This window comes from Rhamphochromis sp. 'chilingali' (genome assembly GCF_963969265.1).
Source record: "Rhamphochromis sp. 'chilingali' genome assembly, chromosome: 8".
Lineage (NCBI taxonomy): Eukaryota > Metazoa > Chordata > Actinopteri > Cichliformes > Cichlidae > Rhamphochromis > Rhamphochromis sp. 'chilingali'.
The window spans coordinates 15,020,799-15,047,000 of NC_137935.1; the positions used below are offsets into that span (position 1 = coordinate 15,020,799).

Below are 26,202 nucleotides of genomic sequence, written 5' to 3' on the forward strand. Positions count from 1 at the left end.
CATAATACAAGTCAGAGCTTTATTAAAAAAGAAAGAAAGAAAGAAAGAAAGAAAGAAAGAAAGAAAGAAAGAAAGAAAGAAATTTGTGTTTTCAAAATTGGAGTTCAAGTTGTTTTTACTTCCAATAGTGTTAACATACTACACAGGTCATGAACAAGATTTTCTTTTTTAATTTTCATTGTAAGTGGGATAAAGCAGTTAATTAAAAGTAGTCTAACATAAATGTAAATGCTGTAATTTGATTATCTTAATAAACCATGGATGGAGTCGATGCTGGCGTGACCACAGTGCTCTCGTCTAATGTTGCTCACAGTGGTCCAAGGGACCGCTTAGGGAGTTTGTGTGTTCGCTCCGACACATGAAAAATTAGACGGAACATTGGTCTTTACTAAAACAAAGTAAAGTTTTTAGGAATTTAACTATTTTTATTGCTTTGAAAATATAGCCAAATTATTTATATAGCCAAATCGCAACAACAATTCTACTAAATACATACAAAAAGCATGTCACGCCTTCAATATGAAATGCAATTCAAAATCTCACTAAGCAGTGCTAGCTCTATTTGCCTGAAAATGTGAAGGGAGCAGTTAAAATCCCAACCTGATTTAGATGTAGCTAATTTTAGTAACATAGTATAAGACGTCTGTGCTGAGTATGGCCTAGAGTCCCGAGGTCAGAATGGGAGACAATCCCAAGGGTGGTTGAGAATGACCGAACTAAGTTCGTGTGGGACTTCCAGATACAGACAGATAAGATGGTGGTGACTAACCAACCGGATGTTGTAGTGGTAGACAAGCAGAAGAAGACGGCCGTAGTGCTAGACATAGCGATACCGAACAACATCCGAGATCTCTGTCCAGAAGAGTTCAGTCCTAGGAACAGCTAAGATACTGTGCAGGACCCTCAAGCTCCCAGGCCTCTGGCAGAGGACCTGAGCTTAAAGGAGAGACTGCCCACAGGGGCGAGAGTGGAATATGTATAATATATATATTATGATACTTCATAACTTCGTAAAGTAATATATATAATATAATTAATTACTTTTCAAGTAACACTAGTACGCCCCAGAACTGCACAAGGGGGTAATTCTGCCCTGCAATAATGGCATTTTTAAGTAAGATTTGACAAAACAAGTAGAATTTTTAGGCAGTTTATTTGTTTTTAAAGATGATTTAGATATTTTCTTTGCAGGCTGTAAAGTTAAAATACAGAAGAATGTGCCAATAAACAAAGGGTAACAAATAGCTAAAGAAAACAAACCGCTAAACCATCTAAATTATTACATTCTCACTGAAAAAGAACATAATGAAAAAAAAGAAAGAACATTGGAAAAAGCTTCTCTGGTAAATGGTAAATGGCCTGTATTTGTATAGTGCTTTAGTTATTCCCTAAGGACCCCAAAGCGCTTTACACTATATTCAGTCATTCACCCATTCACACACACATTCACACACTCTGTGTGAAAATGTATCAAAGAAGGTTTGAAACATATTACAAATGAAGCTTGTGTCAAATATATGTAGTAGTTAAGTTCAAATTTTATATTCCTTTACTCAACAGCCTCCCGGATAAACAGAAAAGAGGAAAAAAACCTTTAATCTATGTTTTCAGTTTATTCAGCATCTCACAGCTAAAAAAATTAAAACAGACTACACAGATACAGTAAAATTATTTCTATGATTCATACACCAGGACCAAATAAATTACAAATTACATCGTTCTTAGTGGTATTTTTCCCATCAAATGCTTTTTAGAATTTTGTTCTGGCCTAAATATGATTATATAACATTTTGGAACAAAAATGCACACCAACAAACCAAAACTTGATGCCAGAATGGCAAATATTTCCACAGCTACAGTGAATTTCCCTGGAGAGCTGACATATGCAGGGATAAATGTGATCCATACTGCACAGAATATCAGCATACTGAAAGTGATCAGTTTGGCCTCATTAAAGCTATCTGGCAGTTTTCTAGCAAGAAAAGCAAGTATAAAACACAAGATAGCAAGAAGTCCAATATAACCCAGGACAGCCCAGAATCCAACAGCTGAACCCAGAGCACACTCTAAGATGATCTTTTCTTTATAGTAGTCAATGTTCATGTTTGGGAATGGGGGGTTTATTGTTAGCCAAAGTATACATATCATAACCTGAATCAGAGTAAATATCAGAACAGTGAGCCTCTGTTGTACAGGCCCAAACCACTTCATGACATTACTGCTTGGAAGTGTAGCTCTGAAGGCCATTAAAACCACTATTGTTTTCCCCAGAACGCAAGAGATACAGAGAACGAAGGTAATGCCAAATGCTGTGTGTCGTAGCATGCAGGACCACTCGGAGGGACGCCCGATGAACGTCAGAGAACACAGGAAACAGTTTCAGTGAGAATAACAGCAGGAAGCTCAGCTCAGAGTTGTTTGCTCTTACAACAGGAGTCTCTTTATGAGTCAAAAATATTACTGATATCATTAGTGCTAAAAACACACCAATACAACTAAATGCAGTTAAAAGTGCCCCCATGATCTCTTTGTAGGAAAGGTATTCAGTAGGTTTTGGAAGACACTTGTCTCTGTTTTCATTTGGCCAAAATTCAGGTGGACAGAGCAAACAGTCAGGAGAATCTGTGACAGATGTAAATGACAGAAAATATAAGTATAGTATATCCAAGATATATAATCAATTGAAACATTCGGTGGTTCAAATATTTAAATGTTTTTGATATATATTCATTCAGGACACTAGAACTGATTTTAAATAGGTATCCTTACTCACTTGTCTGATTACTAATTGTTCCCTCGGGGCATTTAAAGCAGTCAAAGCAGCAAACAGGCTTATTCTTGTTTATAGCCTTTCGAGTCCCTGGCAGACATGGTTCTCTGCAGACAGACCTGGGAACCTGATTCGGCAAAATTCAACATGTTAAAACTCAATACTGAAACACAAAATATGTTTTCTTAATAACATTAAAATGTTTCTAAAACTGCTGTGAAGAAAAGATTATTTTTAAATCTATGAAATGTCCATAGTGTTGAGGGAAATTACCTCACTACTGTTTCCTCCCCAAACTATGATGACATCTTCTTTTAGTCTGAATCTTTCCTCCTTTGGAAAAGAGGCATCATATTGACCAATAATACTAATTTCAGCAGAGCCGTCCTCTTTCATCTGCCAGTTTACTAAGTCATAGAGGGCAACTGATTGCCCATATTCATCAAATAAAACCCTGACCCCATTCTTAGTTGTGAAGTTCACATACTTAATGTGTTCGAGCACCTACAGAAAGACAATTAGCACATTTTGTCATATATAAAATCATTAAATAGTCAGAATTTAACAGAAAACAAACAGAAAACAACAATAAATTTAATGATTAGAGACAAAGATCAAATAATTTCGATATATTAGGACTTACCAACTTAGGTTGAACCTCATTTTTGTTCACACAAAGCTTCCCTGTTGTAGGATTTGAGCCATTCTGACATTGCAGTAGAGTGTGTAGGGCATATGCTACTGAATACACCGCTTTATATACATTATTCTCTTCCCTGAAATATGCCACATCTGTGTAATCATTTGAGACTGTTCGCAGGTCCTCTGCACCAGTACACATAGTAGAAGTGTTTGATGGAGAGTAGCTGCAGTCAAAGAATTCCTCCCAGAAAGCTTTAATTAATGCACTCTGTGGCTCATCAGAAGGCTTCAAACCAAGTAAGAATTCTCCAAGACCTGGTATGGATGCCTGAGGGAGCGCAAAGCCCATTGCCCCATGTAAAATGTGCTTTCTGTCAGCAGAAGCCAGGTCTGGTTGCATTATCTATGACTCTGTGCCAATCCACTGCTTTCCAGTAATTTTATAAGTTTCAATTTCTGACAGGAATGATTTGGCATAAGACAAGGACATAAACAAGAGGACCACATTTGATGAGGACTCCAGTAGTGTGTCTAGAATAACACTGAAAAGTTTTTTGCTTGTTTGTGAGTAGGGCAGACTGTATTCAATACATATGCCTTCTTTCTTTGCTTCCTTAACAAAGTCAGCTGTACCATCCTCTGAGTACATGCCTATTGAATAAATAACTCCCACCCAGCGCCAGTCAAAATATTTCATAAGCTGTGCTAGACCACTGATTTGGTAGCGGTCACTTGGCACCGTTCTGAAGAAGGTGGGGTAAAGTCTTCTGTCACTTAAGCAAGCACAGGTTGAAAGGTGACTCACCTTCAAAAAAAAAAAAAGCAAACACAACAATCCTTTTTATGTTTTAAAGATAGACAAACTCAATAAACAGTATTCAAAAGTTATCCCTCCCAGTCACTTCTGCTCACCTGTGGAACTGATAGTGAACTTAATATGAGGTTTATGTCTCCACTTACTCCTGATGAAGAATGGCCAACTAGAGCCTGGACCTGATCACTGCAGCTTTTTGAATTCTCTCCACTTATAGCCTCTACAGCTGCCCGTATTAGGTTTTCACTCCCGCAGCCATTATACACCCTATAACTCAGACTCACTCCAGGAAGCAGTATAGCATCTCTATTGATCTCCTCCACAGTAAAAATCATTGTCCTGGCAAATTTCAGTTCCCTGTCATTCCGTCTGTAAAGAAAGTGTCAACTGTTGATGCTATACACATAAAAAAAATATTTCACATTATCATAATGCACTATATCAGAAAGACATGAAGTATTCTACTAGCATAACATACAGCTGTTATTTATTTATTTTAATTATATTCACTTACTTTGTGCAGTATGTGTATGGAAGTGCTTGGTAGTTATTATCTATAAGTGTCCTTGTACTAGACATAGAGAAAAGTCCTCCTATAATTAAATCACCTTCTTTAGAAAACTCCATGAATCCTGTCTGTCCAATCAGTCTGCATGTATTGTTGTCAGACTTTATCCTTGCCAGCAGAGTGAATAAAATCAAAGTGATCATACTCATCATGAGCTGCCCTCCCCTTCACTGAAGTAGTTGTGTGCTCGGAGCTGACCTTTATAGTTTTTCTTCAATCATCAGAGAAATGTCTCCATCGATTGTGAGCACTTTCCCCATTCTCAAAAGATTATTTTGTTATTTTGCATCACTGAAACTACTTCTATCTCTACTTCTGCTATTTGACTTGTAAAAGACAAGCAATTAAAATGTTCTTTGAGAATCTAAACAATACTTCATGGTATATTGGTTTAATATTAACTCTATATTATGTGTGATATTCTGAAGCACATTTGATTATGTAATCTAATCAGTATTTCATTTTTAACTGGCCAGATATTCTATCTGTTTATTATTGTTTCTGGCATCAAATTGTGCTTTTTTCTTATCTGATGATGGTGCTTTGTTTATATACAAACAACAATATTTGTATTCATGTGAAAAAAAATGGAATTGTGTTTAAAAAAACATAAAAGCAATACTTCATGGACCAATATTAATGGGACGTGCTCTACGCACTCTTCTGAGTAATGTTTCTTTCCACAAGGAGCAAACAGGCAAAAAAAAAAAAGAACAGGAAAATGGCGTACAAGAGGACACAGATGGATGCTTTTATTATACATCTTTGATCTGCATTAATACAAATGTTCATTTTGTTTTCACATTTCATATGACAGCTGTAGTGGAGAGAGATGGATGCTTGAAAATGACCTTCATATTAACCTATTGATCTTGACAATTAAGAGATACTTTGTTGGAATCCTAGAATTCTGGTGGCAGGTGACCAGTTGCACATGAAAAAGGACACTCAAGAAACTGACTTTTGTTAGGATGGATTGTCGCAAACTTGAAAGGGAAACTAACACACAGCACAAAGTAGCTAATAGTTCTATCTGCCTTAACACACCCCAGGATCTCAGTGCTGATCCATCAGTTCCCTCAATAAGTAGGTCTTTTGACATGTGTTTCATGTTATTATTGAGGAGAAAAATACTAAAGGTCAGCCAGATGAGCAACACAGCAACAAGTTGGGCATTTAATCGATAGCGTGTTGAAAAAAACAATTTCATGACAGGATGAGCTGCCTTGAAGATAATTAATACATGAAAAGTTCTCCCCACTACACAGGTCAAGCATGCAAGTATTATACACCACTGAGATGGCTGGTAGATGTTGACTGATGCAGAAAAGTTGCAGTTATGATGCAGGCTGTCTCTGTTTGATGACATTTCTATTCTTGTCATGTGCATTGCAAACAGCAACAGAGCTGCCTGAAAAATTTTGCCCACCCATTTACTGGAATCTGTTGGCTGCACAATTTTGCCCATGTAAACAGTAACTCTGACGCCATCTGTATGAAAAGAAAGTTACGCTTTTTTATACAACTGTTCAGGCACGGTATTAAAGAACTTGTGTATTTATTTGTTTATTACCTGCTGGTGTTAGAAACACTTCTTTTGGGTAGTGTGTTGAATAGACCTTGGATGACATCTGCTGATGAAATAAAAAAAATAATCTGTTATTGGATCGTCATCATAGACAAAACAAATGGAGATGGACAAAACGAAAATCTCAAAACACACAATTTGACATATTAATTGAACACATATCTTATTGCAGCTAATCTTGACATAAGCTCTTCAGTTTTTCAAAGGATTCTTGGCTCATTTTGTTGTCAGCAACATTAAAATATTAACACACTGTGGAATTTGGGGTCTTTATATACAGGAACGAGAATGAGTTTGCCCTTAAAGTACACATTACAGATGCATATACAATCCATTTTTTTTCTGGTGGTACACCAGGACAAGAGTAATAATGTGGGTTCAATGTGCCAGAGATCTCAGAAGAACAGATGGGCTGGTATTTCTGTAATTTAAATGTATCCTTTAATGATTAGAATATATCTGGATGAAGGCTAATTACAGATAATACATAGGATTACAATTTGTATTGAATTGGCATGAGCAAAAATGTTTCAGTGCTCTAAATTCACATCTCATTTTTTATACAGTAGGATTCATTTTATTTTTCTATCATAAATCCGGCAGTTACCTGTGTCATGTGGGGAACACAGTTGGTCTTGGACAGCAAATATACCAAGAACTGTAGAATTCTACATTTATGTACATGCTTGCTTCCCTTATCTTCATTCACAGTGTACTTATATTCTTGAAGCAGGTGTACACACCCATTGGAGACCATGCAGTTCAAAGGCAGATCCACAAAAACTGTATAGTCTGTTTTGATCCTCTCTTGTGTGAAAATATTATTAGAGCCAACAGTAATTTCAGAAGTCCTAAAAAAATGAGAAAAGAATTATAAACATTTTTAAATAGCATTTTAGAAGTCTTCATGAATTCATTACACTTATTTACAGTCAAATTGCTTGAATTTCCATTTATTCATTATTTGTAGGCACATAAAAATGACTTAATTTCATTTAAATAAGATGGAAGGATAAAATTATGGTAAACCATTTTTAAATATGAAATGCAAAACTAAAAAAAGTATCATAACACAGCACTGAGCCTGTTACTTTGCCTATAATTACAGTAATATACTAATGACTTGAAATTGTAACATATTTGAAATCAAAACATATTATCATTTATGGTATTTAGACTCCCAAATTTCTGGGAAAACCACACCGGCTAACCATGTACACACAGATCACCAGTCAGGTTGTAATTTACTCACCTGTAACATGTCTGTATTAGTTTTGTGCTGTCATTGTCATGAATGGCAACATTTTTACACAATGCTGCAAAGGCCTTTGTTTCTTCATAATGCTCATGCAGGTCCAGGTTGCGCCATGTCTCACATGACAACACCCAAATGAACAGTGTTAGGAAAACAAATGTGACTGTTGTCATCTCAGAGCCTTGCCTTTGGCATGCATGCTTCTTAGAGGGACGTGTTTTATAGCTTCTTCTCTGTAGCAAAAAAAAAGTGTAGCCAAAACAATGGGCCACTCTCATTGGTACATGGAATAACTGTTGTTGCTGTTGTAATCTTTTTTTTTTTTTAATTAGGAATATCAGCTATAACACATGTGTCCGGTTTCCTAAAAATGTTTACTAAAAAATGTCTTCGACTGTTTACTGAGACCAACACAATAAGGGCCTGTAAGTTTTTACAGCTGTTCCTGTAAATCAGCTCTTATATCCATCCACTTTCTTCATTGCTCACTCAGTTTGGAGTGACAGGAATTTTGGATCTATCACAGCTGTAATAGGGTGAAAGGCAGAGGACACCCTCAGTTGTTTGCCAGTCTATGGCAGGGCTAACACAAAGAGACAGACAGCTATTCACACTCACATCTATGTCAAATACAGGAGTCTTTAGACAATTTGAGGAAGTTGGAACACCCAGAAAGAAACCTCACAAGCCCAGGAAAACTATGCAAACTCCACACAGAAAGACATCAGCCAGTCAGTATACTGAAACCCAGGACCTTCACCACTGGACAACAACAACAACAACAACAATAATAATAATAATAATAATAATAATAATAATAATAATAATGATGATGATGATGATAACCAAAATAATAATAACAATTTTATTAATATATATAATTTGTTTGTTAATAGAGTAGAATATGTTGAAGTTCTTTTATTAGGAATGTGTTCTAGGAAACACAGTTGCTAAAATCATTATTAAATATGCTTACAGATTAGTCATTAATGATTATTAGCTTATATAAAATATTGTCTATAAATTAATAATGACAAAAAATAGGTTTGATTTTTAGCAAGAGTATCAATTACTCCTTAAGAGTGTTGTCTTGAAGGCCATTAAATCAATTATTGTTTTCAATAAAGAATATAAATGTGATTCGAATTTTTGTGTATGGCACCATGCAGGAAGCTCAGCAGAGGTCTCGGTCACTACTTGATCAGGCCTATTAATGATGTTAAATAGATCGACGGGAGCTCTGCACAAAAAAAAAGTAGTTTCTGCCTTCAAGAATGCAAGTCTCTATATTTATTAGTATTTTCTCACAATTAGCTAGTAATCAGTCTGACAGTTGAAAATCCCCACCAAGCCAACCTATTTTTAGAAAGAGACAAAATTTACTGATAAATTAATATGCTAATAAGGAAAAAGACAAAGCATATTATAGATATAGCAAAGGCCAAAATTTAATTTGGAATGTTCTTAATGTTTGTTGTGCACAAGAATGTTGTCATAAAAGCAATCATGTATTACCTTCAACAGTCCCTGGAATGGAGGGCAACCATGGCTGTAAAGTAAATGGTAAAATGGTAAATGGCCTGTATTTGTATAGCGCTTTACTAGTCCCTAAGGACCCCAAAGCGCTTTACACGTTCAGTCATTCACCCATTCACACACTGGTGATGGCAAGCTACACAGCCACCCTGGCGCACTGACAGAGGCAAGGTTGCCGGACACTGGCGCCACCGGGCCCTCTGACCACCACCAGTAGGCAACGGGTGAAGTGTCTTGCCCAAGGACACAACGACTGAGACTGTCCAAGCCGGGGCTCGAACCGGCAACCTTCCGATTACAAGGCGAACTCCCAACTCTTGAGCCACGATTGCTCAAGAAGTAACACAGGAACAGTGTGCATGACAATATGGAAGAGTTATATGTACTTTAAACTGTGCTTAAATATTTGCTTCATATTACTATGGTGGATGTGGAAGTTCTGCGCATATATGAAATTTTGACTGAAGTACGGTGTACATTTTAGGACATCGTCAGGTCTCAAGAAAAAAGTTGTCAGGTATCAGACAAAAAGTTGTCAGATCTCAGTTCTCAAAAAAAATTGTCAGGTATCAGACAAAAAATTGTCAGGTCTCATTTCTCAAAAAAAAAAAAGTTGTCAGGTATCAGACAAAAAATTGTCAGGTCTCAGTTCTCAAAAAAAATTGTCAGGTATCAGACAAAAAATTGTCAGGTCTCAGTTCTCAAAAAAAAAATTTTCAGGTATCAGAAAAAAAATTGTCAGGTCTCATTTCTCAAAAAAAAAAAAAAGTTGTCAGGTATCAGACAAAAAATTGTCAGGTCTCAGTTCTCAAAAAAAAAACTTGTCAGGTATCAGAAAAAAAATTGTCAGGTCTCAGTTCTCAAAAAAAAAAATTGTCAGGTATCAGAAAAAAAATTGTCAGGTCTCAGTTCTCAAAAAAAAAAACTTGTCAGGTATCAGAAAAAAAATTGTCAGGTCTCAGTTCTCAAAAAAAAAATTGTCAGGTCTCAGTTCTCAAAAGAAAAAGTTGTCAGGTATCAGAACACAAGGTACCAGAGAGAAAATCTTCCTGCAGGTGGCGGTGTTGTCATGTCCCACCCGAATTGATTTCCAAATACGTCATCAACGTGTGACAGTGGGAGAGCGTAAGGTCATTGACCTCACCGGAGTTTTACCGCAGTTCAGGCTCCTAACGACATAAGGTAAGTTTAAATTTTGTTCATATTTTTGCTACAGTTGTGTTATATTAAGTTGCGGTTATGTTGTGAAAGTTACATATCAGAGAAGGAAAGCTAGTTTTGTACGAAACCAAATCAGTACTATTTTTGTCTGGCTAATTCATTCTAGCTAGCGATAGTGGTGAAACGTGATTTTTTTTGTTTTTTATTCGGAGATGTTTCTGTTTTATTAGGAGACTGTCTCACCCCAACATCGTCAGACTCATGGCAGTTGCCCGCACTGAGTCCTGCTTTTTGTTGGCAGCTGAATACATTCATGGCGCAACCCTGCAGCAAGTGCTTCACACAGACAGCTGCTACTCTAATAGTCTGTGTTGTTGAAGGATTCAGCACTTCTTATGTTTTTTTTAATCCATTTTTAGACAGCGATGAGATCGGCTACACACTCAGAAGCCCAGAGTTACTGTTAATATCAAAAATATAATGCTGTCCTTTGAGATTTTAACATTTAAGACTGTGAGTGTAATGGATCTAAAACTGTTTAAATCTCTACAGCCTGGTAACATGGAAACTTTAAAAACAGCAGCAGAAGGTTTCAGTAGTGTAGTCTAATTTGTTCCTTTCATTTAATAATAATCCATATTATGTATAACAGCTACATTCACCCTGGAGAGAAACTAGTGAGGGAGACCATCAGGACCAAGCTGAGTTTCCTGGGTCCAGAGGTTTGGAGAAACTTCTTCCCTTTCTTTCATCACAGCTGTCCTGTGCCAGAAGTTCTGTTGACCCACTGAAAGAGGCATCATTTAAGAAACACCAGGAACACTGAAGCTCATCGCATTGATCAAACAGGACTCATGATCTTCACCAGCAGCTCCCTCACAGGGAAATCTTCAGCACTCCTCCGTAGGCCTGCCCCAGGAGATGGATAAACCCAGCATTTCATGAACACTGTGATGGAGACCTTTGGTTTGTGTAATGTTATAAATACTCGGATACTCCCCAGAGGCTCCGGACTTTTACACAAAGGTATTATATTCAGTCCTGTAGAAAGTTATATATTTAAAAAGATATGATCCTCTCTGGTTACTCTGGTATGAATAACTCTGAATCACTTTATGGTAAATAACACACTATCTGCAAAAAACTGTGAAAACTGTGACCTTTGACCTTCATCAGGTTTTATTTAATTGTGTTAGAGAAACTCAAATGTGCTCTTTATACAGCTGAGTACATCAAGTGTTTAAAACGGAAGCTGTGCAGGTCTGAGATAAAAACTGAGGTCCTGTTAATGCTGATATATAGTGACACAGTTACATGGGTGATTAATCCTTTTGTTTTTTTGTCTTTAACTTTATCAATAAAAAAGCTGCAGCTTTCACTACAGCACATGTGGTACTTTAACCTTTGTATTGTTTTCATCAGTTCATTTTGCAGTTAACATGTGAACATGTTGGATGATCTGTCTGCTGTCACTGGGTGGTGCTGAGGTCTGAATCTGAGGGCAGCTCCTGTAATCACAAAGAGAACAGAACCATCAAACTCAAATATAAATTTTATCCCTCAAAATTGAAATAAAGCTGATTCTTCTGTCCTCACACACTCAGGATCTGAAGTTGTTCTCTTACATTTTTTTCAGTATTACAGTACACTACAGTACTTTAATCCATAGTTCCTGATTAATGAAGAGCTACAAGGTACAAGCTTCTTTTTTTTTTACGTTATTGTCTTTACAGATGTGGCAAGAGACTGAAAACATGCTGTTGTTTGCACATATTTAATAATCAGCTCTGCACAGGAGCTGAAGCAGGATGCAGCCTGTTGCTTTTACAGTATAATACTTGTAATAAAAGTACAGTAACAGTAATTAGTGACTGAGTAGCCCGGAGCGTTTCTCTTGATTTCTTTAGTCGGTGTAAATTCATTCACCTGCACAGATTAGCTAAACGAACCCTGACAGCCGAGTCCTCATCTTAGCTAGCTAGGTCTCAGGACCGAGCTAAGGACGGTAGTTACGGATTAGCTGACAAACACGTTTAACTTACCGAAAAAGTGCAGCAGGGCCTTGGGTCCTTCTGTCGGGTAGTCCAGTTTACTGAAGAACACCTCAGGCTGTCAGGTTAAAACACTCGGTCGTGTTTTCGTAGCGTAAACGCTGGCCCTCCTCTCAGAGCCTACGTTCTATCTGCTATTCCCGAACAGAGATACGCAAGTTTCTCCGTGACTGCAGCTGCCAGTCAAAGCTGTTATGATGACGTTTCACCCCAATTTAACATCACCGCGGTAGGAATTAGAATCAAACTTATGGGAGAGGAGACCCCTTGAACATCAATAAGCGTGATGAGAACTATTGATAACAAAAGAAAGAACCTTTGGAAAAAAATTATCTGAGGAGAATAAATTAATTTTAGTCTGACCCCAGTCCCATCCGCTAACGTGGGGGAGGCGGGGTTTATGACGTATATACTGCAGCCAGACACCAGGGGGCGATAGAGACGTTTTGGCTTCATTTTTGGGGAGCTGTCGTGTTGTCCATCTTTTATACATTCATTGGGTGGGACATGACAACACCGCCACCTGCAGGAAGATTTTCTCTCTGTATGGTACCTTGTGTTGTGATTAGAGATGGCACGATACCACTTTTTTATGTCCGATACCGATACCGATATCATAAATTTGGATATCTGCCGATACCGATATGAATCCGTTATAGTGTTTTTTAATCAACAAAACTGTTTTTTAAATATCTTGCTGCATTTTGTATAAGTTCATACTCAAGTTTAAAACAACAACTACACTAAAGCTATTCTGTTATACCTGTATGCAAAAAAAAATATTTCATAGTTCAGCAATACTGATCAATCTAATAAACTTAAACCTACACCATCCTCCCTATTCTGGTATTTTAAAGAGTACTTAGCATAAATATTAAGCAACCTAACTAATAGGGTTCCAACTCCCAGCAACAACAAAAATAAATAAATAAAAAATAGGGAACCACCCCTCACGCTCCACCTCATGATGCTTAATCGACGTAATCAACCTTAATTTGATGCAGTGTGAAAAAAAATGCACAGAAATCAATTATTTTTCAAGAAATATTAAATAGATTCAACATCTTTCTTCAACAAAATTGCAGACTGCACAGATGGTACCTTCCCAAAGGAAAAAGTACTATAGCTTACTAGGGTATATATATTAGACTTAATAGTTACTATATACAGTAATTGACTTCTATTCATTTTACATCAAATTAAAACTTTGGGTGTCAGATAATTATTTATTAAAAGCTAGACATTTTAAATGAGAATAAGAAAGAAAAGTATGTCTTTGTGCCCCCTTTTCCCTGTTAATGCCCTATCAGCCCCCCTGGCTAAACTTTGCTAGATCCGCCCCTGCACAGTTACCAGCGTCAGCTACGTAGAAAAAGATCCTCGAGTAGAAAGTAATATTAAATACATTCTAACAACAGCTGATCAAGCTTAAACGTGCTGCTGTTGTTCAGCCGCTGGTTTCCTCTTTCTGGTGCAAAGTGGGCCAAAAGCAAACTAGAGACACGGACTAGCGACAGAAAAGCCGATCAGCTGATCGTTAAGCAGTTTCATGATTGAAGTAGCAGCAAGAAGAGGCAGTCGCTCCATATATCGTTTGTTAAGCTTAACGCAGGAATGCTTTACAAACATTCAGAGATGGACTTACACACTTGCTTTACTTCTCTCGGGATAACTTTGTCGGAGATGAAATGCCGGGTTGCTAGCGAAGCTCCAAATGCTATCCAGACCACCGACAGGTCCCGCATGCCACAGCCGCTCTATCACGTGATGCATACTGCTCCGACGTGCTAACGTTCTGAGGTGAGTTACGGCGTGTTGCAAGTTTTGTGAGGTGCTTTCGTGATATTTAATGGATCGGATTACATTTTTTATTTTTCTCCGATATCCGATCCAGTAATTTAGGTCAGTATCGGACCGATACCGATACGTAATATCGGATCGGTCCATCTCTAGTTGTGATACCTGACAACTTTTTTCTTGAGAACTGAGACCTGACAATTTTTTGTCTGATACCTGACAATTTTTTTTTTGAGAACTGAGACCTGACAATTTTTTTTTTGAGAACTGAGACCTGACAATTTTTTTTTGAGAACTGACCACTTTTTTTTTTGAGAACTGAGACCTGACAATTTTTTTTCTGATACCTGACAATTTTTTTTCTGATACCTGACAATTTTTTTTTTTGAGAACTGAGACCTGACAATTGTTTTTTCTTGAGAACTGAGACCTGAAAATTTTTTGTCTGATACCTGACAACTTTTTTTTTTTGAGAACTAAGACCTGACAATTTTTTGTCTGATACCTGACAACTTTTTTTTGAGAACTGAGACCTGACAATTTTTTGTCTGATACCTGACAATTTTTTTTTTTGAGAACTGAGACCTGACAATTTTTTGTCTGATACCTGACAACTTTTTTCTTGAGACCTGACGATGTCCTAAAATGTACACCGTACTGAAGACCCCAAAATTTAAAGTGACATTTTAATTTAAAGAGACACCTGCTGCTTAAAAATGCATGATCTGCACGATCCTTGAACGTATGTGAGTTAAATGTATGCGTTCATGCCTTGCAACTAAATCTCCATCTTTGGAGATCAAAAATGTCTGCAAAAATATAAAGAAATAAAGAGATTCCGAGGGCCCTTTGGTAAAATTATCATGGGACTGAGTTTGTTTCAAAGGAATATAGAAACTACTGCCCATTCTAGGGTTGTGACCGAAAAGTGGTAAAAGAATTTAGAGGGACTGAAATTTGTTACTGTGCAATCCCATGTAATCAACTCAAGAAACTCAAGAAAATACTTTTGTATTTTTATAATTTGATTGAATGGGATTGCAACAGGTTATCATTGTAGTTTAAAAGTTATTTTTATTTATTTATTTTAACTTAGTAACTAAGAAACCTCTGTTCACACAGGCCCTGTTGGTATTAGATTATCCTTAAAAAAAAATACCCATGAAAATTGCCAAATACAATTCCACTGCCCCATATTTTGCAGCAATTATTATATTTACCAGTTGGATAACGTTTCGTAACTTTGGAATTAGCATAAGCTGTCATTTATTTTACTCTTTTAGTAAATAGATTGTTTAGTTTGTATTCTTTTGGTGTAAAGGCACTACAAGATGTCAAATGCAGCTGTTACTATTGTATGTATGTGTGTGTGTACTGTACTACAAACTGACTATAGTACATTTGTCAGTGAATTCAAAATGTATGGTATAATATTATAAAATCTTTTGATTTAAGCTCTTAAAGACACAAACTTATTCCCAGCACAAAGACAGAACTCTCTTATTAATCAAAAGCTTTTTCATTATACCTATGTTAATATTGTACAATGCAATAAAAACTTTCAAACTTGAAAAAGAGTTTGAAATAAAATTTAATTAAATTACTTATGGATCAAGGAACAGCACAGTTCAGTAGCACTGAGATAATACCTTAAATAAACAAACAGAGGAAAGAAAGGAGGCAAGAGAGCAAGAGATCAAAACAAAGACTTAATTTAATAAACATGTAACAGTTACATGTTGTGACACAGATGTTAACTAAATTAGACCTTATTATTTTCTGCTTGATGGAATATGCCACCTGTTGCTCTTGTTGTTGTGTTAAAGGATGAAGCAATCTGTTTCTGTTTTTAATCCCATGCGGCTCCTTTATTGGACTCTGGTGCAGCTGTCCCATTGGAATAAATCTATTGGGTAATAAAGTCATGCCTGAAACAGATGTGCCTTCCTCAGTTTTTCTTGTTTGTTGTTTTTTTTTTTGTATGTGCAATCTTTTATTTTATATTGCATCATTGTTCATTTGAACTTCAGCATAGAAGTTTGGTCATTACTGAACCCCATTAACGAAAACAATTCCTAATAAAAACGTTCTCGAAAGTTGATAGCAACATAAATCTTAAACAATTCCTATTAACATTTTTTATGAACTAAGTATGGGTAGCCATTATCAGTTTTACTAGTAGAGAGAGTATTAGATTAGCATTATGTTAGATTTTTAAGTTAAATTATTTTCAAGGTTTAACAAGTATGAATGAATGCACATATTTGTGAAGTAAGGCATATAACAATCGATATCCAGCCCATCAAAAAACTTAATGTTTCAACTAGAAAAATTTGCATTTCCTGCGAAAATGCAGTGTGGATGCTTAAAGCTGAAGCTGCATGCAAAAAGTAGCTGAAAAAGCTGAAAAGTTGCAGAAATTGTAAAAACTTTGCAGAAGCAAAGGAACTTTGCTAAAATGGAATAACTTAGCAGAACTGCAATATCTTAGAGGAAACATACTACTTGGCAGAAATACAATAGCATAGCGGAACTTAGCAGAAATATTGTAACTTACCAGAAACATGATAACTTCTCAAAAATACAAGAATTTAGGAGAAATAGTATAAGATAACAGAAAGAATATATTTAGCCAAAAATACTTAAACATTACAGAAACACTATGATTTAGAAAAATAGTACAACATAGCAGAAATATTGTGATTTACCAGAGACACTGTGAGGAACTATGAATATTGTAATTTTAAATTAAGACTATGTTTTAGCACAAATAATATAAAAAGCAGAAATAGTATAATTTAGCAGAAATACTATATTAAGCACAAATCCTATAAAAAGCAGAAATGGTATGATTAAGCATAAATACTACATTTAGTAGAAATACTATGTTTTAGCACAAATCCTATAAAAAGCAGAAATACTGTACTATGATTTAGTAGAAAAACTATAAATAATCAGAAATACTATATTTGGCAGAAATACTATATTTTGCACAAATCTTATAAAATAGCAGAAATAGTATGATTTAGCACAATAGTAATAAGTTAAACAGAAAAATTGGAAAAGCAAAATGGACAGCTGAAAAAATGCTAAACATGCTGAGGGTCCCTCAAATATACTTGTTAAATGAAAAAATCAGCAAAAAAATCTATAACAGTCACACAATCACAAATATGTACACATAAGGAAACACATGCACAAAGACACACACACACAAGATCCAATTCAGTCAACCAGTCTAAATATATTGAATTTGAATCTTAGAATGAGATCATCCCATTAAAAGGCTTCTCTCTCTCTCTCTCTCTCTCTCTGTCTCACACACACACACACACACACACACACACACACACACACACAGGGAGAGAGAAGCAAGTTTTCAGTCAAGCAGCCTGTGAGCTGCTGAATTTGAATCCACCAATCAGAGAGGCTGTGCACTTTTTCCCAGCAAAACAGGCGCACGCAGGACAGAGACAGAGAGACACAGGATTTTTGCAGTCTATTTCTCATAATGACGACTCCCCTCAAACAAATGACCATAATTTCCTAACCGTAGGGGCTAGAGCGGTCATTCTTACACTGTTTTGTTCAGAAGAGATGGGGAAATCTTCAAGTGTTGACAATTTATCATTAAAATATGAATTTTTAGAGATATATGACATGGATGACTTGTTGACTTAGAAGCCACGAATTCCCCAATATGCAAATTTGAATGCCTGAGGCCACATATATGATTGGCTGGCTGGGAAGCCGTGCAGGCCCTGATTTGTGGATTTGAATTCCTCAGCCCTCAGATATGATTGGCTGGCTTAGAAGCCATGAAGGCCCCAATATGCAAATTTGTATTCCTCAGACCACATATATGATTGGCTGGGAAACCGTGCAGGCCCTGATTTGAAAATTTGAATGTCTCAGTCCTCACAGAGGATTGGCTGCCTGGGGACCTGGCAGAAATATATAGAAATAGTATGATTAAGCATAAATACTACATTTAGTAGAAATACTATGTTTTAGCACAAATACTATAAAAAGCAGAAATACTATAATTTAGCAGAAATACTATATTAAGCACAAACCCTATAAAAAGCAGAAATAGTATATAATGCAAAAATCCTATAAAAAGCAAAAATAGTATGATTAAGCATAAATACTACATTTAGTAGAAATACTATGTTTTAGCACAAATACTATAAAAAGCGGAAATACTATAATTTAGCAGAAATACTATGTTAGGCACAAATCCTATAAAAAGCAGAAATACTATATTAGGCACAAATCTTATAAAAAGCAGAAATACTATAATTTAGCAGAAATACTATGTTAGGCACAAATCCTATAAAAAGCAGAAATACTATATTTTAGCAGAAATGCTATAGTAAGCACAAATCCTATAAAAAGCAGAAATATTATATTAGGCACAAATCTAATAAAAAGCAGAAATACTATAATTTAGCAGAAATACTATGTTAGGCACAAATGCTATAAAAAGCAGAAATACTATAATTTAGCAGAAATACTATATTAGGCATAAATCCTATGAAAAGCAGAAATAGTATGATTTAGCAGAAATACTGTATTTAGCACAAGTACCGAAAAGTACCAGAAATACTATGATTTAGCAGAATAGTAATTACTTATTGAAACAGAAATGCACAGAGGGACACACAAACACAGGCTCTAATCCAGTCAACAAGTCTAACTATGTTCAATTTAAATCCTACAATGACATGCTGCCAAATATGGGTAGGGTTCTCTCTCTCCCACTAAACACACACACACACACACACACACACACACACACACACACACACACACAGAGGGAGAGAGCTGCCGAATTTAAATCCACCAATCAGAGTGGCTGTTTACGTTTTCCCGCCAAAACAGGTGCATCCTTTTTACACACGCAGCACAGAGAGGCACAGGATTATTGCAGTCTATTTCTCATAGTGACGACTCCCCTCAAACAAATGACCATAATTTCCTAACTGTAGGGGCTAGAGCCGTCATTCTTACACCGTTTTGTTCAGAAGAGATGGGGGAATCTTCAAGTGTTGACAATTTATCATTAAAATATGAATTTTTAGAGATATATGACATGGATGACTTATTGACTTAGAAGCCACGAATTCCCCAATATGCAAATTTGAATGCCTGAGGCCACATATATGATTGGCTGGCTGGGAAGCCGTGCAGGCCCTGATTTGTGGATTTGAATTCCTCAGCCCTGATATGATTGGCTGGCTTAGAAGCCATGAAGGCCCCAATATGCAAATTTGAATGCCTCAGAACACATATATGATTGGCTGGGAAGCCGTGCAGGCCCTGATTTGAAAATTTGAATGTCTCAGTCCTCACAGAGGATTGGCTGTTAAGTGAAGTGGAAGTTAAGTGAAAATTGAGCAAGTAGCAAACAGAAGAGAAGACTGCAAAACCTTCAGTGACACACTGGAAGCCAAGAGCATAGCAACCATAACAACGCATGTATTTTGTGAAAAATCACAATTTTGCAACTCAAAACTTTAAGAGGCATAAAAGTAAAACAGTAAAAGATTTGAAAAAGCTGAATCATACATGAATAGCCCAATAATTTGTGAACATTTTAAAGTTTGAATGGTTGTTCTAGGCAAAAGTATGAGGAAGTAGTTAAGTTTCAAAAACAAGCAAAATTTAGCAGAATTGCTGAAGTTTCCCATTCATTTCAATGGGACAAATTAAAGGAAAAAAGTGGAATATTTTAAAAAGTATAATAGTTAAAAATACCAAAAGTCATAGCCGGAAAGAGCAAAAATAGCAGAATAGTTTAAAATTTGAACGGTGAAAATCGGCTGAAAATTGTGGAAGTAGTTAAGTGCCAAAAAGTGTACGGTAGTGATGTGCGATACCACTGATTTTCTCTCCGATCCGATACCAAGTAATATTCAGGGTGGTATCGGCGATACTGATCCGATACCGATACTTTGTACAAAAACTTATTGTGTGGATGCTTTAAGCATCCACACTATTGAGTTCCTCTTGGGACTTCCGTACACTTTTTGGCACTTAACTACTTCCGCAATTTTCAGCCGATTTTCACCGTTCAAATTTTAAAATATTCTGCTATTTCTGCTAATTCCTGCTATGTCTTTTGGTATTTTTCACTATTATACTTTTTAAAATATTAAGCTTAATTTGTCCCATTGAAATGAATGGGAAACTTCTGCAATTCTGCTAAAATTTGCTTGTTTCTGAAACTTAACTACTTCCTCATATTTTCACGTAGAACAACCATTCAAACTTTAAAATGTTCTCAAATTATTGGGCTATTCAGGTATGATTCAGCTTTTTCAAATCTTTTACCGTTTTACCTTTATGCCTCTTAAAGTTTTCAGTTGCAAAATTGTGATTTTTCACAAAATACATGCGTTGCTATGGTTGCTATGCACTTGGCTTCCAGTGTGCCACTGAAGGTTTTGCAGTCTTCTCTTCATGTCCGAACAACTTCTTGCTACTTGCTCAATCTTCACTCAACTTCCACAAATTATACATCAAAACGTAGGTATTTTTGCTGGGTTTCAGAAAATGTCACTATCATTGTTGTGGGATTTATAGAATTTTGGCAAATCTCCTCAGACCAACACAAAGTCGCAAAACTCTCCATAGAAAGTCAATGGAGAGCTTGTTCAAAATCACCGCTTGATTTCTGTAATGAGAGGCATATTCGAATCGTCATATCTCCTTAACGAAGCAAAGTTAAGACATAAGGCTTGTCCCAGTATATCTTCAGACACTCCTGACGCTCACAATTCAAGAATTATTTTCTCACCTATTACCGTTCTGAAATGAGTTAGACTTGTTTGAGGGTAGGAAATTCGTCCTTCGCTCAGATTTCTTCAGATTTCAAACTCTGGAAATGAACCACTTTTTTCTCTCGTCATATCTTTTTAATGGATTTCCACAGAGACCTGAAAATTTCCATGATTGTTCACCAAAGCCTGCTGTCTCTTACGGTGAAAGAATGATATTGATACTCCAAATAGATTTAGAGTTAGAAAGCGTTGTTTGAGGGCAAGTCAAGGCAGTTTTTGCTTTGCTCTACTCAGTTATGGTGCATTAGAAGTCAATTATCTTTAATAATTCATATTTTAATGATAAATTGTCAACACTTTAAGATTCCCCCATCTCTTCTGAACAAAACGGTGTAAGAATGACCGTTCTAGCCCCTACGGTTAGGAAATTATGGTCATTTGTTTGAGGGGAGTCGTCATTATGAGAAATAGACTGCAAAAATCCTGTGTCTCTCTGTGCTGCGTGCACCTGTTTTGGCGGGAAAAAGTGCACAGGCTCTCTGATTGGTGGATTCAAATTCAGCAGCTCCAAGGCTGCTTGACTGAGCGAGAGAGAGAGAGAGAGAGAGAGAGAGAGATGATCTCATTGTAAGATTCAAATTCAATATATTTAGACTGGTTGACTGAATTGGATCTTGTGTGTGTCTCTCTCTGTGCATGTGTGTTTCCATATGTGTCCATATTTGTGATTGTGTGGCTGTTATATTTTTTTTTGCCAATTTTTTTCATTTAACAAGTATATTTGAGGGACCCTTAGCATGTTCAGCATTTTTTCAGCTGTCCATTTTGCTTTTCCAATTTTTCTGTTTAAGTTATTACTATTGTGCTAAATCATACTATTTCTGCTATTTTATAAGATTTGTGCTAAATATAGTATTTCTGTCAAATTATAGTATTTGTGCTAAAACATAGTATTGATTTAAAATTACAATATTCATAGTTCATCACAGTGTCTCTGGTAAATCACAGTATTTCTGCTCTGTTGTACTATTTTTCTAAATCATAGTGTTTCTGTAATGCTTAAGTATTTTTGGCTAAATATATTCTTTCTGTTATCTTATACTATTTCTCCTAAATTCTTGTATTTTTGAGAAGTTATCATGTTTCTGGTAAGTTACAATATTTCTGCTAAGTTCTGCTATGCTATTGTATTTCTGCCAAGTATTATGTTTCCTCTAAGATATTGCAGTTCTGCTAAGTTATTCCATTTTAGCAAAGTTCCTTTGCTTCTGCAAAGTTTTTACAATTTCTGCAACTTTTCAGCTTTTTCAGCTAGTTTTTGCATACAGCTTCAGCTTTAAAGCATCCACACTGCATTTTCGCAGGAAATGCAAATCTTTCTAGTTTTATTTATTGTATCTCAAATTATAGCGTCATAATGATTACAGGACATCAGATTATTTGTTCTTATCACTTAATAATGCAGGGTTCTTCATATAGAAATAAAAAAAATGAAGTTGTGCTATTTGAACACCTTGCCTGCCTGCAGCACTAAAGGACTCTGTGAGAGACGTCTGTCTCGCCCTAGCAGCACCTGACTCTCTCCTCCTCTTCAGTTCACCTCAACATACGCTCGTCATATTCTGTGATATGATTTACTCTGAGGTGTTTGACAAGGTTAGTGATGTTGCCACAACCATACATGCCAGCCCTCCCGATTTTTCCGAGAGAATACCGAATTTCAGTGCCCTCCCGAAAATCTCCCGGAGCCACCATTCTCCCAAAGTTCGACCGATTTTCTAGGACAACAAAATTGAAAAATCATATTGCAGAATTCATAGCGGGCCCAGCCAATTCCAGTTTCCAACACTGGCAGCAGCAACTTAGTTTTAATATTACTCTTATTTCTCTTTTTGGGTCGCAAAAAAACTTTTAACATATTTTCAGGTGAGAATGTAGCTGTGTGAACTTCAAATATCTGAGCCGACTGATCGTCTTCAACCCCCCCCCCCTCTTTCCCTATTCGGGTTAAACATGATATATAAGTCACTTTGATAACTTAAAAATGTTATTGTTTGGCTTTTTCAGTGTTTTATTTGTTCGTGAGTAAATCGGTTTGGCTGAGATTAAAGTTATTAGATTTGATTAAATTAAATTTGACTTTATTAATCCTTCGGAAGGGTTCCTCCGTGGTTTTCACACAGCTGAATAAACGTCAAACAGAAAATGGTTAAACATAAGTGTGAGACGGTCGAGAGTTTACGTCAGTTCCCGGTTATATTTTAGATGGCAAGGAGCAGACGGCTGAGTTTCACTCCACCGAGGGAGCTCGTGACCTACTACCCGGCTTTCTTTAGACCGCGAAGGCCGGGTCCTCCTCTGAATTTGGACACTCCCGCTGTTTCCGGGCCGGCCAATAATAACGGTGACATTTAACGTATTTTATCCGATAAATAAACCCTGTAAAATGTATTCCCCCCCCAACAGCCCTTTTGAATGTCTCCCTAGTATGGCCACAACACCTCACTCTTGGAGCACTTTTTTTGCCACATGTATTGCAAACCACGTCTCAGCTGTGTGTGGAGGTAAAATACGTCCGCACATGACTTCAATTACGCTCAGCCATTGTTGCGAGTGCGCACGCCAAGGGGCTGCGAGACATTTATACAGCCGTATTTCGCACATGACTATGAAAGGCGGAAGAGAAAGTAGTTCCTTTGAATGTAGACAATCCGAATGTTATAGTTTCTTTCCACTGTGTTGCTGTTAATGATAAACTACAAATTTACCCTAAATTACTAAAATATCGATATTTTAATGTGAGAATCGATTCTAGAACATAAATGATTGGTATCGGAGGAATCGATATTTCAGGATCGATCCGCACATCACTAGTGTACGGAAGCAACTAGAATAAAGTATAAAGATTAAAGAGAAACAGGAACTCAATAGTGTGGATGCTTAAGCATCCACACAATAAAGAGAAACAGGAACTCAATAGTGTGGATGCTTAAAGCATCCACACAATTAGGTACTGTTCAATCTAAATGAGCAGTATAACATGGGCCTAAACAAGGAATGGGGAAAGAGAAGGCAGATGCCAGCAAAAGTTCAGATAGAGGTACACCACTCAATGTTGTGTGAAGGTGAAGCACATGATTTATATTTGAGGGAATTAGGGGTACTTTATTCAATATATTTTGTTATGTCACATAAAATGTGGAGATGGGATTAAATAAGTTTGCACTTTTTCTCGCTCCTTTTTGATATGTAACTGAATCAGAACGGTGAAGCAATATTGAAATCTATTACCTTTATTTTGTATAGCATTTTTTTCTCTTCTTTACTTTGCTAAATGAACTTTGTATATTGTTTAGATGATCGAAATAAATTAAAAACAAACAAATAGAATTAAGTGTAAGTTTAATACAAAATGTGTATTTCGCAACATCATGGTTGGACTAATCATCACAAATGTAACTCTACTGTCTTTCACTTGCCAGACTGGTCACAACATATGACATTTATTCACATTAACAATCATTATAGGAAGATTGTGTAGTGTCAACCCAGCCCTGGAATTTAAACTCTTAATATTGTATATCATAATTTGATGTCTTTCCCATTATGTGTTTCTTAGTATTTTGTTCTGGCCTAAACAGGATTATATAACATTTTGGTATAAAAATGCAGAAAAGTAGTCCAAAGCTGGAAGCCAAAATAGCAAATATTTCTACAGCCACAATAAACTTTCCCGGTGAGCTGATATAGGCGGGGATAAATGTGATCCAAACTGCACAGAATATCAGCATGCTAAAGGTTATAAATTTTGCTTCATTAAAATTATCAGGCAGCTTTCGAGCCAAAAATGCAATTGCAAAACATGATATAGCCAGAAATCCTATATATCCTAGAACAGCGCAGAACCCTACAGCTGTGCCTGTATCACACTCTAAAATGATTCTGTCCTTATACAGTAGTAAATTCCTAAAAGGAAAAGGTGGGTTTATTGTTAACCAAAGTATGCATATCAAAACCTGTATAAAAGTAAAGACCAGAACAGTGAGTCTCTGCTGTAGAGGGCCAAACCATTTCATCACATTTGTCCCTGGAAGTGTAGCTCTGAAGGCCATTAAAACTACTATTGTTTTACCAAGAACACAAGAGATGCAGAGGACAAAGGTGATGCCAAATGCTGTGTGTCGCAGCATGCAGGACAATTTGGTTGGCCGTCCGATGAAGGTCAGAGAGCACAGGAAACACAGAGTTAAGGAGAAGAGCAGCAAGAAGCTCAGCTCAGAGTTGTTTGCCCTTACTACTGGGGTTTCTCTGTGACAGTAGAAGACTAATGTCGTAACCATAGTTAGAAAAACTCCCAGCAATGAAAATAACACTAACACCAACCCTAGAATTTCATCATATGCCAGGAATTCTACTTCTTTGGGGATGCAGGCGTCTCGTTGTTTGTTTGACCAGTACTCTGGTGGGCATTTCGCACAGTGTATTGAATCTGCAAAATTAAAAATAAAGTAGGGAATTATCAAACAAACAACCTTTATTTGTCACATACACAATCATACAGAGTACAACATGTAGTGAAATGCTTGTGTCCGAGCTACGGTCAGACTACAGACATAGCCGCGCCATTCCAGCATGGATGGTCTAGCCAGGACCCTTACTGGATAGTGGGTGGGAATTGAACTTGCAATTCCCACTCCAAAGGTGTGTAGTCTTACCAATACAGTATCCAGCTGCTTAATTTTCTTTGTTTCTTTTGCTATTTATTCACCTGTCACATTACTGATCTCTCCTTCTGGGCAGGGTATGCAGTCATAACAGCAGACTGGCTTTCCTTTCTGAAGGACCTTATGTGTTCCAGGGAGACACATCTCACTGCACACTGACACAGGCACCTCCTACAGGCATAAAAACAATCATATTCATTTTGTACTATCTCTATAGTTAAATAAGAATTTAAAAAACATAAAAGTTAATATTTATATGAAGATTTCAAACTTCAGTTTCTATGTTACCTCAGTCAACCCATTGCCCCAGACAACTGGGATGTTGTTCATGACAAATTGATTTCTCTCTGGAAGAGACGCATCAAAAATGCCAATGGTTCTTCCCTCCATTGTTCCTCGAATTGTAAACTGTAAATTAACAAGTTCATATCTTGCTGGGGTGTCACCATTTTTGTTAAAATACACCCTTTCCCCTTTTTTTGTTGTAAAATTTACAGTGTTAAGATACTGT

General features: G+C 36.5%; 2 protein-coding genes across 2 annotated transcripts; both read right to left on the reverse strand.

Annotated features, from left to right (window-relative positions):
* Positions 1 to 1,710: 1,710 nt before the first annotated feature.
* Positions 1,711 to 26,081, reverse strand: LOC308401550 (extracellular calcium-sensing receptor-like; the record flags this gene model as incomplete). The annotated part of the gene is given in 4 exon segments (XM_080889825.1): positions 1,711 to 2,377; positions 2,379 to 2,622; positions 25,736 to 25,862; positions 25,980 to 26,081. Coding segments are annotated over 4 exon segments (1,140 nt in total).
* Positions 24,537 to 25,307, reverse strand: LOC308400996 (vomeronasal type-2 receptor 26-like; the record flags this gene model as incomplete). Its single annotated transcript, XM_080889063.1, is given in 3 exon segments — positions 24,537 to 24,990; positions 24,992 to 25,043; positions 25,046 to 25,307. Coding segments are annotated over 3 exon segments (768 nt in total).
* Positions 26,082 to 26,202: the final 121 nt, after the last annotated feature.